This window comes from Eschrichtius robustus, chromosome 17 (assembly GCF_028021215.1).
Source record: "Eschrichtius robustus isolate mEscRob2 chromosome 17, mEscRob2.pri, whole genome shotgun sequence".
NCBI lineage: Eukaryota > Metazoa > Chordata > Mammalia > Artiodactyla > Eschrichtiidae > Eschrichtius > Eschrichtius robustus.
The window spans coordinates 18,547,805-18,567,118 of record NC_090840.1 but is presented as its reverse complement, the minus strand read 5'-3'; the positions used below and the strand labels follow the sequence as shown (position 1 = coordinate 18,567,118).

Here is a 19,314-nt window from a genome sequence, read left to right as displayed (position 1 = left end):
AGGCAAAAGTCACTAATTAGGTCAACAAACTTTGGATCGCCTGTATCTGTTTTCCTTTTGCGGACATCGTTACACAACAGTCGGGGTTGAGCAACTTGCAATGGTGAGAGTCTTGGCCCTACATTCCTTTCATGCCACAGTCCGGTAAACAGAGGGTGAACTTTATTTAGCTGTTTCACCCTTCCTGGAAGGGTGCCTAAATTTCACCAAGGGAAAGCGAGTAAAGACGGCTCTGATTTACGATAGTTCGACTTACAATTTCTTGACTATACCGTGGTGCCAAAGCTATCCGCATTCAGTAGAAACCATACACAATTTGAAATTTTAATCTTTTCCTGGGCTACCAATACGCAGTATGAAACTCTCTCTCCGGTGTTCAAGCTCCTAATCAACCACCCAAACAGGAGGGTAAACAACCAATACACTTATACAACCATTGTGTTTTTCACTTTCAGTACAAGTAATCAATAAATTACCTAAGATAATCAACACTTTATTATAAAATAAGCTTTCCATTGGACGATTTCTGCCCAACTGCAGGCTAATGTAAGCATTCTGAGCACATTCTAAGATAAGCTAGGCTAAATTATGTTGAATAGGTTAGGTCTATTAAATGCATTTTCGACTTACGACATTTTCAAATTCCACTGGGCTTATCAGGACATAACCCCATCTTAAGTGGAGGTAAGATTTGTAAAAATGATAGGGGGATTGGGGGGTGGGGTGAAGCGCGCCGGGGAGAGAGCGGGAGAGAGAGGAGAGGAAGGAGGGGCAAAGGGGGCGTGGAGTGACAAAGATGGTGTCAGAACTGAGTACTGGTGGCAGGACTTGCGGTGAGTGATTTCAGAATCCAGAAGCTGAGCAACCCTGTGGCTGGGAGGGAGCAGGAGGTGGGGGAAAGGCCTCAGAGTGGGGGTGGGGGGCGTGGTTAGTTTTCAGTAAACACCGAAAGGTACCGGGAAGAGAGGAAATGAGGCCAGCGATTTCGCGAGCTGTTGGGATGCTCTTCAACAAGCTCTGCAACTTTTCACAAAAGACAAGCTGCTTCATAAAGAGCACGATCTTGTTAGCATAGCAACCGCACTCCCACTATCCAATCTTTTCTCTGCAGATAGTCTCCGACCTCTACGTGTACCCCTAAACGAGCGGCAGGAACAACCTCCAAAATTACAAGGTTCTTAACATTCAGCATGAGAAACTACAAGTCCCAGGTTGCAGTGCTGCCTCAACCAAATACGACAGTACCCGCCAGAGAAACTACAAATCCCAGGATGCAATGCTGCCTCGGACCGACCCCCACACCCCCGCCCCCCAGCACCTCTTTGAGGATGCTGTCCCCGCGGAAATCAGATCAGGATCGGCGCTGCATGCTGGGAGTCAAAAGACCCAGAATAGGATTGGTTGAGACTTTCCAGGGACGACCGTCCTCTTAGGCTTGGCCTGTGGGAGAAGGGAGGGGGCGCTGCGCACTTCCTGTAGACGCCGGCGGGCGACGGACTCAGCGAGTCCCCGCCTCACCAGGTACTAATCTCCCGCTCGTAGAAAGCGTCCGTGACCCAGCGGAAGTGATTCCTCCAACTGCCCCGGAACCCACGGCGGCAGGCAGCTGGGGGTGGGGGGGGGCGGCCCTGGTGTAGGGGCTGTGGCGGTGCGTGTGGACCCGGTGCGGTGGCTGCGGTTGCTGCGGGGCTGACGAGTGAGTCACGGGCTGGAGTGGGAACGGAGCTCCGGGCCAGCGTGGGGGACGGGGGAGGCTCCTAGTGGGCGCGCTCGCCATCCCACTTCCCACCCCTTCCCATTTGGGCGGGGAAGGAACGGAAGCTCTTAACCTTCCCTGGCCTCTTCGGCTCCTGGTTTGGGGGAGGGGAGAGGAGGGCGGCGGGACCTTTCCTGGCGCCGCTCGGTGGGCTTGGAAAAGGGTGGAAGGAGGGGCGGCGGCCGGCGAGACTGGGCCTCCTCGGGGTTGAACGCGGGCAGGGTGGAGTTAGGAGCATGGCAGCCCTGTCGCTTTCCCTTTTTGCTTTCCCCGGCTGCACTCAGATTCGTTCTTTTCTTGGGGTCAGTCCCTAGTTATAGAAGAGGGCCTTCGTTCTTCCCAGTTGCGGGACCCCGAGAAGTTTACGAAGTTGTTGGGTGATCTCTGCCCGACTTGGTGTTTTGGGGCTGCCGTGCATCTGCCTCCCAGTCTCATCTGAAAGGAGGTATCTAGTGTCAAGTACAGTGGCCATTAAGTGTCTCTTACGGAACCTCTTTAATACAGCTATGGAGTTCGAGTTATTAGTGCGAGCATTTCTACTCTGCATCGCCTTCAATGTGGAAAACAACCGCAATCCTTTAGAGTTTTAAAACCTCATTTTCAAACTGCCAGATTTGCTTTCTGATCCCCAACTAGTTTCCTTTTTTGTTTAGTGGACTAAAATGATACGTCTCGGATCTCGTTTACATTATAATTGTGGTATAATTCATGATGTTGAAATATCACGGTTCACCCGTGGATTCATTCATTTTGGAGATACAGTGGCAAGGAGACAACTATGGTCCCTGTCATCGTGGGTATTAAGTGCTTATTGCCAGTGATGATTTTGGCTTCATACTTAATTTTTAAATGACTGTCTTTTTTTTTCTTAAGTGAGATTTACCTAATAATTATCTACCATTCCAAAAAATATATATGTATATAAATTTATTTCAAATGGAAGATACTAGTTTCATTACATTATGGTAATTCTGTAATATAGTCAGTAGTTTGTAGTCAGAAGTTACAGTCAGTTCTATATATCAAGTTCCAAAGTAATATATATTTTTTTATTTTATAAATTTATTTATTTGTTTGTTTTTGGCTGTGTTGGGTTTTTGGTGCTGTGTGCAGGCTTTCTCTAGTTGCGGTGAGCGGGGGCTACTCTTTGTTGCAGTGCACGGGCTTCTCATTGCAGTGGCTTCTCTTGTTGCGGAGCACGGGCTCGAGGCGTGCAGGCTTCAGTAGTTGTGGCAAGTGGGCTCAGTAGTTGTGGCTTGCGGCCTCTAGAGCGCAGGCTCAGTAGTTGTGGCGCACAGGCTTAGTTGCTCTGTGGCATGTGGGATCTTCCCTGGCCAGGGCTCGAACCCATGTCCCTTGCATTGGCAGGCAGATTCTTAACCACTGTGCCACCAGGGAAGCCCTCCAAATTAATATTTATATCTTATAAATTGCTTGTTTGGTTTTTTTGGGAAGATTTTTTTCAGTACTAGAAAATAATCTGGAAAATCTTTGTATTTACACTGGTATGTGTTAATGCATTTCAGCTAACCTATCCTAGATGTTTATTGTTCCATTATTAAATAAGATCAGAAAAAGCTCACCCAGTGATGCTCAAAATTTCAAGCCTTGGTGATTAAGAAAACAGTAGTGCCATTCACTCAACTCTTTATTGAGCATCTTCTATATGCTAGGCACTAAATGAGGCCTGCCCTCACCGAGCTTGAGGAAGGAGGCTATATATTAAGTAAGCAAATACAGTTTCAGGTGGTGATAAATGTGAAGAGACTATAGCTAGATTAGAGTTAGATTAAGTTAGAGTGACTAGGGTGTGGTGTCTGATTTTGAAAGGGAAGTGATCAAGGAAGACCTGCCTCTCTGAGGAGTTAATGCTTTGCCTGGAGACTAAAATAATAAAGATCTGAAAGAAGAGTTTTTCAGAGAGCAGTAACTGTAAATGCATAGACCTTAAGGGAGGAATGAACTTGACCGAATAAAATACTTAGAAGGCCAATGTGGCTGGATGTTAATGAAGGAAGAGTGATGGGAGATGAGATCTGAGTGGTTAGCAAGGAGTAAATAAGATGGAACTTTACAGTCCTTGTTCTGTCCTTGATGAGAAGCCATTAGAGGATTTTGTGCAGGGGAGTGATATCTGGCTTATGCTTTTGATGACTAATTGCTGAGTGGCAAACTGACGGAGTTGGAGGAAAGTGGAAAAACCAGCTCCTAAGGAGGCTGGTAGTAGTTCAGTTGCCGTGTGGTAGCTTGAACTAGAGATGTAGAGTTGGAAGTTCGTGAGAAGTGGTCTGATTTGGAATGTAATTTGAAGGTGGAGCCAAATGGTTCTTACCTTCGCCCCAGGACAAAAAAAAATTTGGAGGAGTCACCTGTTTTGCCCGAGCATCTGGGTGAACAGTAGCACCATTTACTGGAATGAGGAAGACTGGGGCAGGGGCACTGGTTTCTGAGGGATAAAGCAGGAGTTCTGTATAGACTGTACTAGGTTGATGACTTTATGCAGCTCAGAATATGTGCAGTAGGCGAGTAGGATGTCCACTGCTGTTGCTCAGGGGAGAAGTCAGGTTAGGGGGATAATCTTGGAGTCATATTTTACATGTGATATTTAAAACTATGGACCAGAGGACATCAAGTAAAGAGTATTAGTGGAGAAGAGGGCAGATGGCTGGGAGCACTCGGGTCAGAGGAGGAGCAAACAGTGACAGAAGCAGAAAGGCCAGGAGGGTGTGGCATCCGTAATACTAAGGGAAGAAAATGTTTCAGAAAAGAGGGCGGAGTCAACTGTAAAACCGTAAGAGTAAGATGATGATTAAAAATTGACCCAGAGGGGACTTCCCTGGTGGTCCAGTGGTTAAGACTCCACGCTTCCAATGCAGGGGGCCCGGGTTCGATCCCTGATCCAGAACTAGATCCCGCATGCCGCAACTAAGACCCCCGCACAGCCAAATAAATAAATAAATATTTTTTAAATGAATAAATAAAATAATTAAAAAAATTTGACCCAGTGACCAAGTAGTTGAAATCTGACAAGAGCACTTTGAATGGACTGGAGGTCTAAAAAGTCTGATCAGTGTGGGTTACAGAGAAGCGTGTGGTAGTGATGAGTTACAGCATTTTGATACGTTGAATTGTGGCAGGACAAAGCCCTTGGATCACTGTGCTTAGGTGGAAAGGTTGGCCTTGCATAGGAAGGATGATTTTTACTCAACTTTTGAAACAGGAAGTATATGGTATATAGACGCAGGTAGGATGAAGGTGGAAAGATAAGGCAGTTGAAGTGATTTGTTTCTGTTTTGTTGGTGAAATAAGTGAAGTTGTCAGGGTAGGGAGGAGAAGTATGTTGGAGGTTTAGGAGATGCTGTAAATTTTCTCAAAGTAGGAAAGCCAGTTTACTAGGTAGGAGGATCAGTACGACACCAAGTATCTGTTTAAAGTGTGTGGCCATAAATTTAAAATTGAGACCAGTCAAAATGGTTGTGACTTTTCTTCAGCCGATTCAGTCTTTGGTTGAGGCCTGAGCTCGGTGGAGAATCAGCTTTGGCCAGCGTTGGGATTTGGGTGGGTAGCTACATCCGAGGAGAGGGCAGGGAGTTACGGGTGGAAGGACCGTGAGGCACGCATGGTGCCGATCTTCATGGTCTCTTCACAGTGGGAGGAAGCAAGGTCAGGGTTGGTTTTATTATTTGTTTATTTTCAGCCCATCATTTAAAGGTTCTTTTTAATTATTTTACAGTGTGTAGAATCTATAATTAGGTACACACTGTATAGTGAAGTACTTGTTCGTACTTTTTAGACCAAAACAAAGGAGTTTGGAGATCATTGTCTTAAGTGGGAGATGAGGTAGGTTACGGGGTAAGGCAGACAAGACAGCCTCAGTGGGAACACACAGCACTCTAGAACTCTTGAGTTGTGTGCTGTGTGGGAGTGACTCTTGCTTAATAAAAATGGGAAATTGGGAGTTATGGGCAGTTTGTTGTAGAAGGAGGGTGAATTTCACATGGGTTGAGTCATGAAATGGTAGAGCTGGAAGGGACTTTAGACACAGTCGAGTCCAGTTTCCTCATTTGGGAGATGAAGAAACAGAAGTTTTATCATTTAACCTATCTGGGTCTCAAGATAGAAATGCGCAGAGTAGAAATTCAAATATGGACTTCTAATGACACTGAGTTACTTTGCCAAAAGTATTAAAACTGCCTACACAAGAGTTAAGTACTATAGGAGCATTGTTATAAGTTGAATAAGCCAGAATGAGAATTTTATCTCATCCTGAGATACATAAATTCAGCGACACTATAAGCACGTTCTAGGCAAGATATTCTGATGTCTTGTTACAAACTGGAATTGTGTAATTTCTGTCAATTTGTATTAATGGCCAAAGCCTCTCTTCTTGCCTCTTCAAATAGGCCTAAACATTAGATAATTTTTGTTTAATGTAATTTACTTCGTTTTCCAAATTAATCATATTCTTACATATTGTTAAGAATAAATCATCAGGCTGACTGACTATTGTTTCCTTCATGAGTGGCTTAGTTCCACATACTTGTTTCTTTTTAAAAATCAGTTTTAAATCATAGGTTTTTAGTTATTTGTTCTTTCAAACACGTATTTTTATGATTTTTTTTTAAAAAATTGAAGTATAATTGACCTGCAGCACTACGTTAGTTCCAGGTGCACAGCATAGTGATTCTATATTTCTATATGTTACAAAATGATCACCACAATAAGTCTAGTGTCATCTGTCACTATACAAAGATATTACAATATTATTGACTATATTCCCCATGCTGTAGATTTCATCCCCATGACTCATGACTGGTAACTGGCAGTTTGTACCTCTTAATCTCCCTTGCCTACTTCACTCATTCCCCCACCCCCTCCCCCGTGGCAGTCACTGGTTTGTTCTCCTGTATCTGTGAGTCTGTGGTTCTGTTTTGTTGTGTTTGTTCATTCATTTTGGTTTTTAGATTCCACATATAAGTGAAATCATGCAGTTTTTGTCTTTCACTGTCTGACTTATTTCACTTAGTATAATACCCATGTTGTCACAAATGGCAAGATTTCATTCTTTTTTTATGGCTGAGTAATATTCCATTATATGAGTAATCTTGTAATGTGTATGTGTGTGTGTATCATATCTTTATCCATTCATCTATCGATGGGCACTTAGGTTGCTTCCATATCTTGACTAGTGTAAATAATGCTACAAGGAATGTAGGGGTGTGTGTATCTTTTTGATTTAGTGTTCTTGTTGTCTTTAGAAAAAATACACAGAAGTGGAATGCTGGACCTATGGTAGTGCTTCCATGCTGTTTTTCATAGTGGCTGCACCAATTTACAGTCCCACCAGCACTGTGTGAGGGTTCCCTTTTCTCCACATCCTTGCCAAAAATGATAATAGCCATTCTGACAGGTCTGAGGTGGTATCTCGTTGTGGTTTCAATTTGCATTTCCCTGGTGATTAATGATGTTGAGTATCTTTTCATGTATTTGTTGGCTATCTGTGTGTTGTGTGTCTTCTTTGGGAAAATGTCTATTTAGGTCCTCTGCTCATTTTTTAATTGGGGTTTTTTTGATGTTGAGTTGCATGAGTTCTTTATATATTTTGGGTATTAACCCCTTATCAGACAGATTGTTTGCAAACATCTTCTCCCATTCAGTAGGTGGCCTTTTAATTATGTTGATGGTTTCGTTTGCTGTGCAAAAGTTTTTTACTTAGTTTGATGTAGTCCCATTTGTTCATCTTGGCTTTTGTTTCCCTTGCCTGAGGAGGCATATCCCAAAAAATACTGCTAAGACCAATGTCAGAGAACGCACTATGTTTTTTCCTAGGAGTTTTACGATTTCAGGTCTTACATTTAAGTATTTGAGTTTATTTTTGTATATGGTATGAGACAGTAGTTCAGTTTGATTCTTTTGCAGTAGCTGTCCAGTTTTCCCAACACCATTTATTGAAGAGGCTGTCTTTTTCCCACTGAATATTCTTCGCTGTTTTGTCATAGGTTAATTGATCATATAAGTGTGGGCTCATTTCTGGGCTCTCTGTTCTGTTCCATTGATCTATGTGACTGTTTTCTACATACTGTCTTGGTTACTGTAGCTTGTAGTAGTGATTTGAAATCAGGGAGCGTGGTACCTCCAGCTCTGTTCTTCTTTCTCAAACTTGTTTTGGCTATTTAGGGTTATTTTTATATATTTTTTTTCCGGCAGAAAACGTGAGGTTAATAGGTGAGAAACCCCTTATTTTACTTAAATGGCATCAAACTGTACCTATCATTCTAATTTGCTTTTTAAAAAATTAACAGTTTATCTTGGTGTTTCCATGTTATTATATACATAGGTTTAACTTATTCCTTTTCACTGTCCCATAATATTTCAAAAGTATAAATATACTATTTTTGTTTAGTATCACCCATTTCCCCTTCCCTCCAAAACTTGGTTCTTAGCAAGTTTTAATGTTTTCGTTTTCTTAATTACCATTGGGATCAAACATTTTTATACAGGTCTATGAGCTATTTGTATTTTTTCTTTTGCTATTTTTCTAGAGTTCAGTGGGGTTTTTTTACATTTGGTTCTTTAATCTGTAGTGTGTTTTTGTGAGTGATGTCAGTTAGACATCTAACCTTATTTTTTCCAGGTAAATAGCCAATGTAAAAAAGCAAAAAGATACAAAGAATAGATTTGCAGCTGTTGCTCTCATCTACTTAGCTAATCCAAGCAAGTCAGCTGAAAAACTATTAGAACTAATTAGAGAGTTTGTGAAGATCATGGAATACAAGCTCAACTTACCGAATTTAAAAGGTTTTCTTTAGAACACCAGCAATAACCTTTCAGAAAGTATAATCGAAAAAACAGATCCCATTCATAATGGGAACTGTAAAGTACCTAAAAGTAGACCTAACAAGAAATGTGTAAATAACAAAATGTGGACTTGCCCAACTCTTTAGCAAAAACATGTTTATCACACTATTGTAATTAAAACAGTGGGGATATTGGTCAGGTATAAACAGACTGATGGAACAGAATACAGTCTAGAAATCCATGTAGTAATATAGTATATGATAAAGGTAACATTTCAAATCAGAAAAGGGATGGGCCGTTTAAAGATCTTTTTGGTGTTCAAAGATACTAGGATAAAAACTGATTTCAGTGTAGGCCCTAGGCTCACCTAGAATTTCTAAGTATTTGTTAGATAATAAAAATCTAAAAAATAGAAAACTATAAAAAAGTAATGTTTATATATAACACTCTAAAAGCACAATGACATCAAGTCTTTGTTCATGTCTTCTGCCTGGAACTATTCTCAACCCACTGTTCAACCACTTCCTTTTACCTCCCTTGTTCATATATACCTAATTCAGTTATGGAGTAGATGTTCAGATGTTCACACTGAGATTTTGTAACCCTAAACTTAGATTTTTATAGGTTATTTGTGGGTTAAGTCCAAATTTAATCGTATTTCAAATATTTTTAACTTCCACGTAGGAATCAGTGTTTACTCTTAATTGTTAATGTTGATTTACTCTTTTCTTTGTTAGTGATGGGGAGCTCCCTCCCCCACCCAACCTTAACCCTTGTATAAATGATGGATTCGATTTACTATATTAAGAAGTCTGTAGAAAAACTGTTGCTATGCAAAGGGCTTCTAAGGTGTGACTTTTCATGGTTGCTTAGCTACTGCTAGTTAAGTAAACATCCTGGATGTTTTGCTCTGGAGATTTTCCAGAGAAAAGTTGGCACTTGAAATTCTTCTTCTTCTAGCTTTTCTAGCATTTTTTCCTTTTTTTGCGTTTTAGAAGGAGTACAAAGCAGTATGAACAGAAGAAAATAATAATGACTGATAAATTTTTTAATTGCCTACTACTATGACCAAAAAATGACATAGTACTGTTTTTAAATTTTAGATAACTAAGGAGTTATATCAGCACCTCTCAGCAGTAGTGGAAAAGAAGTTTTAACAGGAGCCAGAATTTATTACCATGGCGGTATGGAATAATGGAAGGGAGCGTGGGCTCTAAAGCAAACCTACCCAGGTTTAAATTCTCACGTTGCCGCTTAAGCTGTAGAAGCCTTGAGCAGGTAGCAGCCTCCTCGTGTTTTCTCATCTCTAAAATGGGAATGATGGGAAAAAAAAAAAAAAGGGAATGATGATTCCCCTGTAGAAGTGTTGTTTTAAAATAAGACAGTGTATGCAAAGCATTTAATGCAGTGTTTACACTCATTAGGCCCTCAAATGGTTGGTAAAAACGTTACATTGCCCCTGCTGCCCTTCTCTCACATTAGACGTGGTACTTTAAATACCTCCCTCCATGCTTGGGGAGTGTTCTAGACTAACGTTTAATTTTTACCCTGACTCTGTCAACACCTGGAGCAAATCATTCAGCCTCTCTGTACATCAATGATGTTTTTTAAGGTGAGGGATTACATAGGTTTATTGGTCAGGGATTTCTTAGAGAACAGGATAATTAGGATACACTGTTTTCCTGATAATGACATAAAAAATAATATTCGGATAAATAAAATCCTCCTTTGAAGAAATGCTGTTAAAATACAAATTACTGAAAACATGAGCTCTTTTCCTTTGGTAGTCATTTCTTTCGTGAAATTTAAGATTTCTCAAAAATTAAATTTTTTTTTAACACTTCATTGTTAAATCTCAGAACTTTGGTAGCCTCTGTGCAGAAGGGATGGAACAGTAAAATGTATTATAGATGTGCACACTTACATAAGAAGAGGGCAAGCCTTACCTTTTTTATTCACATGAAAGCTACTTCACGTCCTTGGATTTATCATGTTGTCATTCATTTAGCAGATACTTGCTTTAATGTTTACCAGTACCTAGTAGATATAGTATACAAAGATGATTAAGGCCAAGGGTGTCTCCTTCAAGTTCAGTTCAGCTCCTAAGGAACAACATATGTATTTTTAAACTGTTGTCAGAATAGTTACCTTAAAAAGGCGGGGGAAAACTCTGTATTTAGACTTTACTGCCCTGGAGGTGATCATCTTCTCTCAGATGTTTAGAAACTTGATACTGTCCTGTATTGTGGTGGCTGGGAAACTTACATAGCAGAGAGAGAGAGTCCTTGCACTTGTAACACCAAGGACGTATTAAAAAATAACGGGAAAACATGTTATTCTGGCATTAATCTCAATATAGCATTGTTATATTTCAGGAAACTACTAAAGTTCCTGTGGACGCGAAGTAGAATTTCATAAGAACATAATGGGTAAGTTATATAAAAGTCATTTTGTAGTTCAATTAGTTGAAGCTTTCTTCTCAAAGATAGGCCTTTGAAGTCAGTAAATGCAAGTAAGAAAGTAAAGTAGACTGAAATTAGTTGTTTAAATCAGCAGCTTATGTTTATTATATATTTCTTTTTTAAAAAATTTTATTTATTTATTTTTGGCTGTGTTGGGTCTTCGTTTCTGTGAGGGCTTTCTCTAGTTGCGGCAGGCGGGGGCCACTCTTCATCGCGGTGCACGGGCTTCTCACTATCGCGGGCTCTCTTGTTGCGGAGCACAGGCTCCAGACGCGCAGGCTCAGTAGTTGTGGCTCTCGGTCCTAGTTGCTCCGCGGCATGTGGGATCTTCCCAGACCAGGGCTCGAACCTGTGTCCCCTGCATTGGCAGGCAGATTCTCAACCACTGCGCCACCAGGGAAGCCCTATTATATATTTCTGAAAGGCAGATCAGTAACATTATTATGCCAAATTTAATTTGTGATTGCTAGTTATTGTACCTTAGGAAATTAGAAACTCTCCCAACAGACATAGAAAGTGGTTTCTCTTGACAAAAAAGAAAAAAAAAAAATACTAGAAGTATAAATTTAAATAATTGATAATTATTTTTATTTTTGTTCTCAGAGGTTGGCAAAAACTGCTAAAAATTTGTACACTTGAAAAGTCTATAATTAGAAGTTACATGCATTTTTATGAGTCCCCCAGCTTTTTATTATGAAAAGTTGCAAGAATAATACACTATAGCCTTCACTAATTAACGTTTTGTCATACTTGCTTTTCCTGCGTGTATATGTATGTATGTGTTTATATACCCACATATACACACAAAAACACACATAAGCTTTTTTTTCTGTTCTATTTATTTAGTTGTACATGTAATACTCCACACCTAAATGCTTAAGCATGCATCTCCTAATTCATTCCATATTCAGAATTTCAGTTTTTTCATTCAATTTTTGATTAGTGTTCTTTACAGTGGGTTTATTATTTTTAAATCCAGGGTCCAATCAAGGATTACTTATTGCATTAATTTATCTCTTTAGTCTTCTTTAAACAGTTCCCTACTTTTGGGATTGGGTGAGGAGTGAGGTCTTTCATGACTCATTTAAATTTAGATTTGTCTGACTATTTCCTCCTGAGTAGATTCAGATTAAACTTTTTTGGCAGCGGTAGTACATAAGTGATTTTGATATTTTTTAATCTCAGTTTTAGGGATTTCTAAATTATTAACAAGTGAATGAGTAAATGGATGTTTGTAACTGAACAGTACTTCAGCTTTATCCTCTGTACTTCTCCTCGCTAAGTCTTCCTAAGTGTTTAGAATAAGCCTTAAGAGATATTTTCTTTCAGATATTGGTACCATAAAAATTAAAATTCTGTCAGTATAAAATTGTAAAGTTATACGTGTGAGAAAAGATCTTAAAGGGTTGTATAAAAATATATACTCCCTCAAAAAGTTACGTTGAGCCAACTCCTGTGGCTGAAGCCAGCATGGTGGCATTGAGGGTAGCTGGTAGCTACCTCACCTCCACTTTGAATTTTTAAAGCTTGATTATTTGTCTGTAGTCATTATTTCAATATTCATGCAATAATTTAAACTGGGCAGTAAAATGTTTTGATTGTTTTTTTACGGATCAAGAGTAAAATGCTGAGTAAAGAAGGCCCTACATTTTAGAATACAGGGCTTGTCAGAAGTTGTGTTCACATGGCATATAAACATTTATTCATAAGCATACTATGCACCTTATTTTAAAAATGAGTATTTCAGGTCATAGAATTAAAGTTTTACTATTTGAATATTTTCTTTTAGTCTTCAAATTTGAATGTGCTGCTGCGTTCACAAATTGTTAATACATCCATGAAAAATACTGGTAAATTTTCATCTAAAGTAAACATCCTTGGGAGTTCCCTGGTGGTTCAGTGGTTAGGACTTGGCGCTTTCTCTGCTGTGGCCCAGTTTCAATCCCTGGTCGGGGAACCAAGATCCCAGAAGCCGTGTGGCCAAAAATTAAAAGTAAAAATAAATGAAGTAAACATTCTTGAATGTAAAGTTTATTCTGATACTGGAAAATATGCAGAGAATAATAAAACTAGGAGTTAAAAACTTTAAAATCTTGGTGGCTATTACTCTCCAGAAATGTTTCTGCTCTGAGTTATTCAGATATTAACCTTGGTAAACCTGTTTACTTTTAATAAATTTTGTGATTCAAAAATTGTTTTACTACTTACTTTACTTTAGATGGAGAAGAGAAAACCTATGGTGGCTGTGAGGGCCCTGACGCCATGTATGTCAAATTGATATCTTCGGATGGTCATGAATTTATTGTAAAAAGAGAACATGCTCTAACATCAGGAACAATAAAAGCCATGTTGAGTGGCCCAGGTAGGTACATTTCTTTATTTCCTCTTAATATATCCTCACTTTTTTAATGTTTGATGAATGTGTTTTTAAGTTGAATTAAATGACTCATAACATTAAAAGAAAGACAGTAACTGTTCTAACATTAATTACTGCATGGTTATATTGCATTGGGAAAAAACTGTCTTCTGCTATTTCCTGTTTTCAGTTATTTACCATAGTTTCAATAAAACCTAATTGAGGGGCTTCCCTGGTGGCGCAGTGGTTGAGAATCTGCCTGCCAATGCAGGGGACACGGGTTCGAGCCCTGGTCTGGGAAGATCCCACATGCCGCGGAGCAACTAGGCCCATGAGCCACAACTACTGAGCCTGCGCGTCTGGAGCCTGTGCTCCGCAACAAGAGAGGCCTCGATAGTGAGAGGCCCGTGCACCGCGATGAAGAGTGGCCCCTGCTCGCCACAACTAGAGAAAACCCTCTCACAGAAACGAAGACCCAGCACAGCCAAAAATAAATAAATAAATAAATAAAATTAAAAGAAAAAAAAACTAATTGATTATTTTGTAATAGGAAGGATCATTTCCTTATGCTTCCATGGTCAGTTCACCACAGAAGGACTCTGGTGATTTGTGCTCCTGGTTACATGTAAAGTTTACCTATAGAAGTTATTGCTTCCCACATATCTACTGTTCCCATTTTACCTCAAGAAAATTTTTCTTGAGGATTGGAATTTCTGGAGCATAGGGTAATTCTATGTTTAACTCTTGGAGGAAATGCTGAACTGTCTGCACAGTGGCTGAACCATTTTACGTTCCTGCCAGCCGTGTATGAGGGTTCCAGTTTCTCCACATCCTCTCGACATTTGTTATTTTCCATTTTTCTGATTCTAGCCATCTTAGTGGGTGTGAAGTGGTATCTCATTGTAATTTTGATTAGCAATTCCCTAATGACTGATGAAGTTGAATATATCTTCATGTGCTTGCTGGTCATTTGTATATTTTCTTTTGACGAATATCTATTCAATTTTGTTGCCCACTTTTTAATTGACTTGTCTTTTTGTTGTTGAGTTTAAGAGTTCTTTATAAATTCTGGACGCTTTATAAGTTCTTTATAAATTCTGAAATTTATAAAGAGTTCTTTATAAATTCTTTATACCTTATGAGATAAATGATTTGCAAATATTTTCTTCATTCTGTAGGCTGTTTTTTCTTGATAGTATCTTTTGATGCACAGAAGTTTTTTATTTTGATGAAGTCCAATTTATTTTCCCTTTTGTTGTTTCTGATTTTTGGAGTCCTGTCTAAAAATCCATTGCCAACTTCAATGTCATGAAGATTTACCTTCTGTTTTCTTACAAGAGTTGTGTTTTAAGTGCTTACATTTAGGTTCTTGATTTTAAGTTAATTTTTGCATATAGTGTGAATCAGCTTCATTCTTTTGCATGTGGACATCCCATTACTATTTGTCAAAGAGACCATATTGAATGAGCTTGGCATCCTTGTTGATAATCAGTTGACCATAGGTATGTAGGTTTATTTTTGGGCTCTCAATTCTTTTCCATTGATCTATGTATCTGTCGTTATACCATTATCACGCTATTTTGATTTCTGTAGCTTTGTAGTAAGTTTTGAAATTGGGAAGTGTGAGGCCCCCAACTTTGCTTTTCTTTTTCAAAATTGTTTTGGCTATTTCAGATCCTTTGCAATCCCTTTTCTATATTGTTTACTCTGGAGATTTTAGAACATACACAGACTTGGAGAGAATAGCATAACACACCTTCCTGTACCCATCAGCTAGCTTCAATAGTTGTCAACATTTTGCCAGTCTTGTTTTGTCTATTATCCTAACTTTTTTTAAAAGAGTTATTTCAAGCAAATTCCTGACATTAGGTTATTTCACTTGCAAAATCTATGATAGTCCCCCCGCAACCTCCCCCCTGCTTTTTTTTTTTCAGACTATCAATTTTACTAGAAACAAAGTTATTTGTGTAATGTCCACATCCAGGTTATACTTAATCATGTTTCATCTTGTAAATTCATAATTAGAACTCTAGAGCCTTGAGCAGAATCCAGTTTATCTTTCTAGCAAGAATACTTTATAGGTGGAACTCTTGTAGTCCTATTGTATCACGTCTTTTAGCAATGTCAAGACTGATTAGTGGGTTCCAGAGTTATCAAGCTGATTTGTCCATGAGCAATTCCCCAGTCATACTTTCATATAATATTTAGTTTTAGCATTCACTGTGATTATTGCTGAGATTTACTTCATTTGGAATTAAAAAACAGAGATTTTCTAGTTCTGTAATTTCTTCTGCATTTATTAGTTAGAACTCTCCTATAAAGAACTGTTTGGTTACCCTGAAATATAGTCTGTACGGGAAAGAAAAGATAAATGCTTGATTTTTTTTTTTCCCTTTACGTGTAATTTTTCAGAGTAATGAATTGGTTCTCCAGCATCCTCCAACAGTAAAGAATGTTTGTTTTGTTTGTTTGTTTGCGTATATACTTTTTATTGGATACTTTTCAGTCAGGTGCAGTCATTCTTACTGATGCTCAAATGGCTCCGTTTTTATGCCAGAAGGAGCACATCAGGTTGGCTCCTGTGTCCTTTTGACACAGCTTTATTAGTCTTGAATAGCTATACTACTTACTGTAATAACAAAATTTCTCCGGTTCATTTTGTACATTATTCCTCAATCCTAAAAACAGCCATTCGTTCAAGAGCCCTGGGGTTTGGGGGGGGTAGTTTTTTTTTCGGTTTGTTTTTTAGTGGAAAATGGTACTTAGATACCCCACTGTGGGTGCTAGCAGTACTCATTGCTCCTGGGTTGAAGTGCTTTTAGACTTTTCTACTGGACGGAACTAGGATGTACTTTAGGGGAAAAATCCCGATGCCAACAAAATTTTAACTAAAAATTGAGATTAAAGGATTTTTACAAAGCCTGATCTCCTTTAATTTAAAAACAAGAGTTTTATCTTTGAAGCTTCAAACTTTCGGCGCCAAACTAATGTTTGCATGAAAAGGAATGAAGTACTGTTGCATGCTACAAGGTGGATGCACCTTCAAAACATTATGCTAAGTGAACGAAGCCAGACACACATTGTTGTATAATTCCATTTGTACGAAATATCCAGAATAGATAAATCCATAGAGACAGAAAATAGAGGGGAGTTCCCTGATGGTCTAGTGATTAAGGATTTGGTGCTTTCGCCGCTGTGGCCTGGGTTCAATTCCTGGTCAGGGAACTGAGATCCTGCAAGCCGCGCAGTGTGGCCAAAAAAACCCCAGAAACATAGAGAAAGAAAGTAGGTGGGTGTTTTCCAGAGGCTGCGGTGTGGGTTTTACGTGGGGTGGCGAAAATGTTTTGGAACCAGATAGAGGGGATGGTTGCTCAGCATTGTGAATGTACACTGAATTGTGCATCTTAAGATGGTGACTTTTACATGAATTTCTTTTTTTTATTATTATTAATTTTTATTGGAGCACAGTTGCTTTACAATGTTGTGTTAGTTTCTTGCTGTACAGCAAAGTGAGTCAGTCATACATATACATATATCCACTCTTTTTTAGATTTCCTTCCCATTTAGGTCACCACAGAGCATTGAGTAGAGTTCCCTGTGCTCTACAGTAGGCTCTCATTAGTTATCTATTTTATACATAGCAGTGTATATATGTCAGTCCCAATCTTCCAATTCATTCCACCCCCTCTTTCCCACCCAGTAACCATAAGTTTGTTTTCTGCATCCGGGACTCTACTTGTTTTGTAAATAAGTTCATTTGTACCCTTTTTTTTTTAGATTCCACATATAAGTGGTATCATCTGATATTTGTCTTTATGTGTCTGACTTCACTCAGTATGACAGTGTCTTGGTCCATCCATGTTGCTGCAAATGGCATTTTGTTCTTTTCTTACGGCTGAGTAGTAGTCCAATGTGTATATATACCACATCTTCTTTATCCATTCGTCTGTCAGTGGACATTTAGGTTGCTTCCATGTCTTGGCTATTGTAAGTAGTGCTGCTATGAACATAAGGGTGCATGTATCTTTTCGAATTATAGAGTTTTCGTCTTTTCTGGATATACGCCCAGGAGTGGGATTGCTAGATCATATGGTAACTCTATTTTTAGTTTTTTAAGGAACCTCCATACTGTTCTCCATAGTGGCTATACCAATTTACATTCCCAGCTGTTATACCAATTTCACCTAAAGAAAACACTAATGTTTGTCTAGTGTCAAAGGCTTAATAAGTGCCTTTTGGTAATATTTCGTACATACATTTAAGAAAGAGAGTTTTCGTTATTGGCAAACAAAAATTTACCTCGTTGCTATGAATTATCTGCTGAATCCTTCTTTCTCCACATCCCATCCTACCCCCAACCAATAGACAATTACTAGAAAACTTTTAAAATACTACATTCTCAGAAAGTACATTTTTCTGCCTTTTATATTCAGTGCACAGTGCTAGTGCTAGACTGCCAAGAAAATATTTTATCCCAACAGTAAAGAAATCATATAGCTAAAGAAATTCTGAGAGATCACTAAAAACAGTTTATGAACCGTTATTAAACAAAGGGAGGAAGTAGCTTATGAGATCTCATTAACATGACCGTATTTTTAAAAACTAAAGGGGAAAACAATGGATTTACTTTCTTGAAAAGATTAAGTACAGTGTTTTCATTTATTATTTATATTTACATGACAACATAGCACAGAGCTCCTGGTGATCTATAAATACTTAATTTCCTAGACTGAATCTTTTTAATAAAGATTTTTTTTATGTTTCTACTCAGAAATCTACATATTTCTACATATTTCATTTGATGCTAGTTGGGTTTATCCTTTTTGCATTATATTAGTTTTGCTAGGGCTGCCATAACAAAGTACCATTGACTGGATGATTTAAACAGAAATTTATTTTCTCACAATTCTGGAGGGTGGAAATTTGAGATCAAGGTGTTGGCAGAGTTGGTTTCTTCTGAGGTCTCTCTCCTTGCCTTGTAGATGACTGTCTTCTTCCTGTGTCTTCACATTGTTGTCTTACCTCTGTGTGTCTGCAGCCTAATCTCCTATTCTGATAAGGATGCCAGTCATATTGGATTAGGGCCTTAATTACCTATCTCCAAACATAGTCACATTCAAGTATTGGGGGTTAGGACTTAAACATATGAATTTTGGAGGAACACAGGTCAGCCCATATATCACGAACAAATTCATTTTCTCTTCCAGGTCAATTTGCTGAGAACGAAACGAATGAAGTCAATTTTAGAGAGATCCCTTCACATGTGCTGTCAAAAGTATGCATGTATTTTACCTACAAGGTTCGCTACACTAATAGCTCCACGGAGATTCCTGAATTTCCAATTGCACCTGAAATTGCACTGGAACTGCTGATGGCTGCAAACTTCCTAGATTGTTAAATAAAATAAATTATAATAAACTGTTAACTTTTTTCAGTATTTAATACCTGTAGTTCAGTTAGTAATTTTTTCATATATAGCATGTTGCCTGTGTGCAATTGAACTTTAAAGTTCGTTGCAAAGCAGATTAACTTCTGTTCTTTTGCATAGCAATCAGAGTTGAAATTTGTTTGCTACATCAACAAATTAAGGACATTTTCACAAATTGAGAAATAAACAAATATGCCAATTCTTAGGTGGTTTTGCCTTATCCTTTGGATGTGATTTTTAAAGTTAGAGCAGTGGTGATATAGTAAATGCTGAAATTTAGGCATAAATTCAACACGTTCTACAGGTAAATAATGGGGCTACATATTTTTATGTTTTTAGTTTTTAGTGTTTTTTTAAAAACCTATTCTGATCTTACAGCTGTCATTAGCATTACTAGAGTTATGCAATTGCATATAATTGCATTATAAACATGTTTATAACTTAGCCAAAATATTGATTTTTATAACTGTCAAAGACATGAGAGCTGAAATTTCTTATGTGTCTTTTGATAAAC

General features: G+C 38.6%; 1 protein-coding gene across 4 annotated transcripts; it reads left to right on the top strand.

The window, feature by feature from the left end:
- The first annotated feature begins 1,439 nt into the window (after positions 1–1,439).
- ELOC (elongin C) lies at positions 1,440–19,005 on the top strand. Of its 4 annotated transcripts, none has more exons than XM_068525715.1 (5): positions 1,606–1,696; positions 9,658–9,738; positions 10,930–10,983; positions 13,235–13,378; positions 18,580–19,005. In XM_068525715.1, the coding sequence occupies exons 3-5, from the start codon at positions 10,980–10,982 to the stop codon at positions 18,768–18,770; spliced, it is 339 nt and encodes a 112-aa protein (XP_068381816.1). In that variant the 5' UTR covers positions 1,606–1,696; positions 9,658–9,738; positions 10,930–10,979; the 3' UTR covers positions 18,771–19,005. The 4 variants fall into 4 exon arrangements, with proteins under 4 accessions (XP_068381817.1, XP_068381814.1, XP_068381816.1 ...); XM_068525714.1 differs by having other exon boundaries at positions 1,607–1,696; positions 9,658–9,832; XM_068525716.1 differs by lacking the exons at positions 1,606–1,696; positions 9,658–9,738 and adding an exon at positions 1,440–1,521.
- The last annotated feature ends 309 nt before the right edge of the window (positions 19,006–19,314 follow it).

Excerpts from the sequence above, each read along its gene's own strand:
- ELOC (XM_068525716.1), top strand. Across the intron at positions 13,379-18,579 it reads AGCCATGTTGAGTGGCCCAG|GTCAATTTGCTGAGAACGAA; the intron begins GTAGGTACATTT and ends TTTCTCTTCCAG.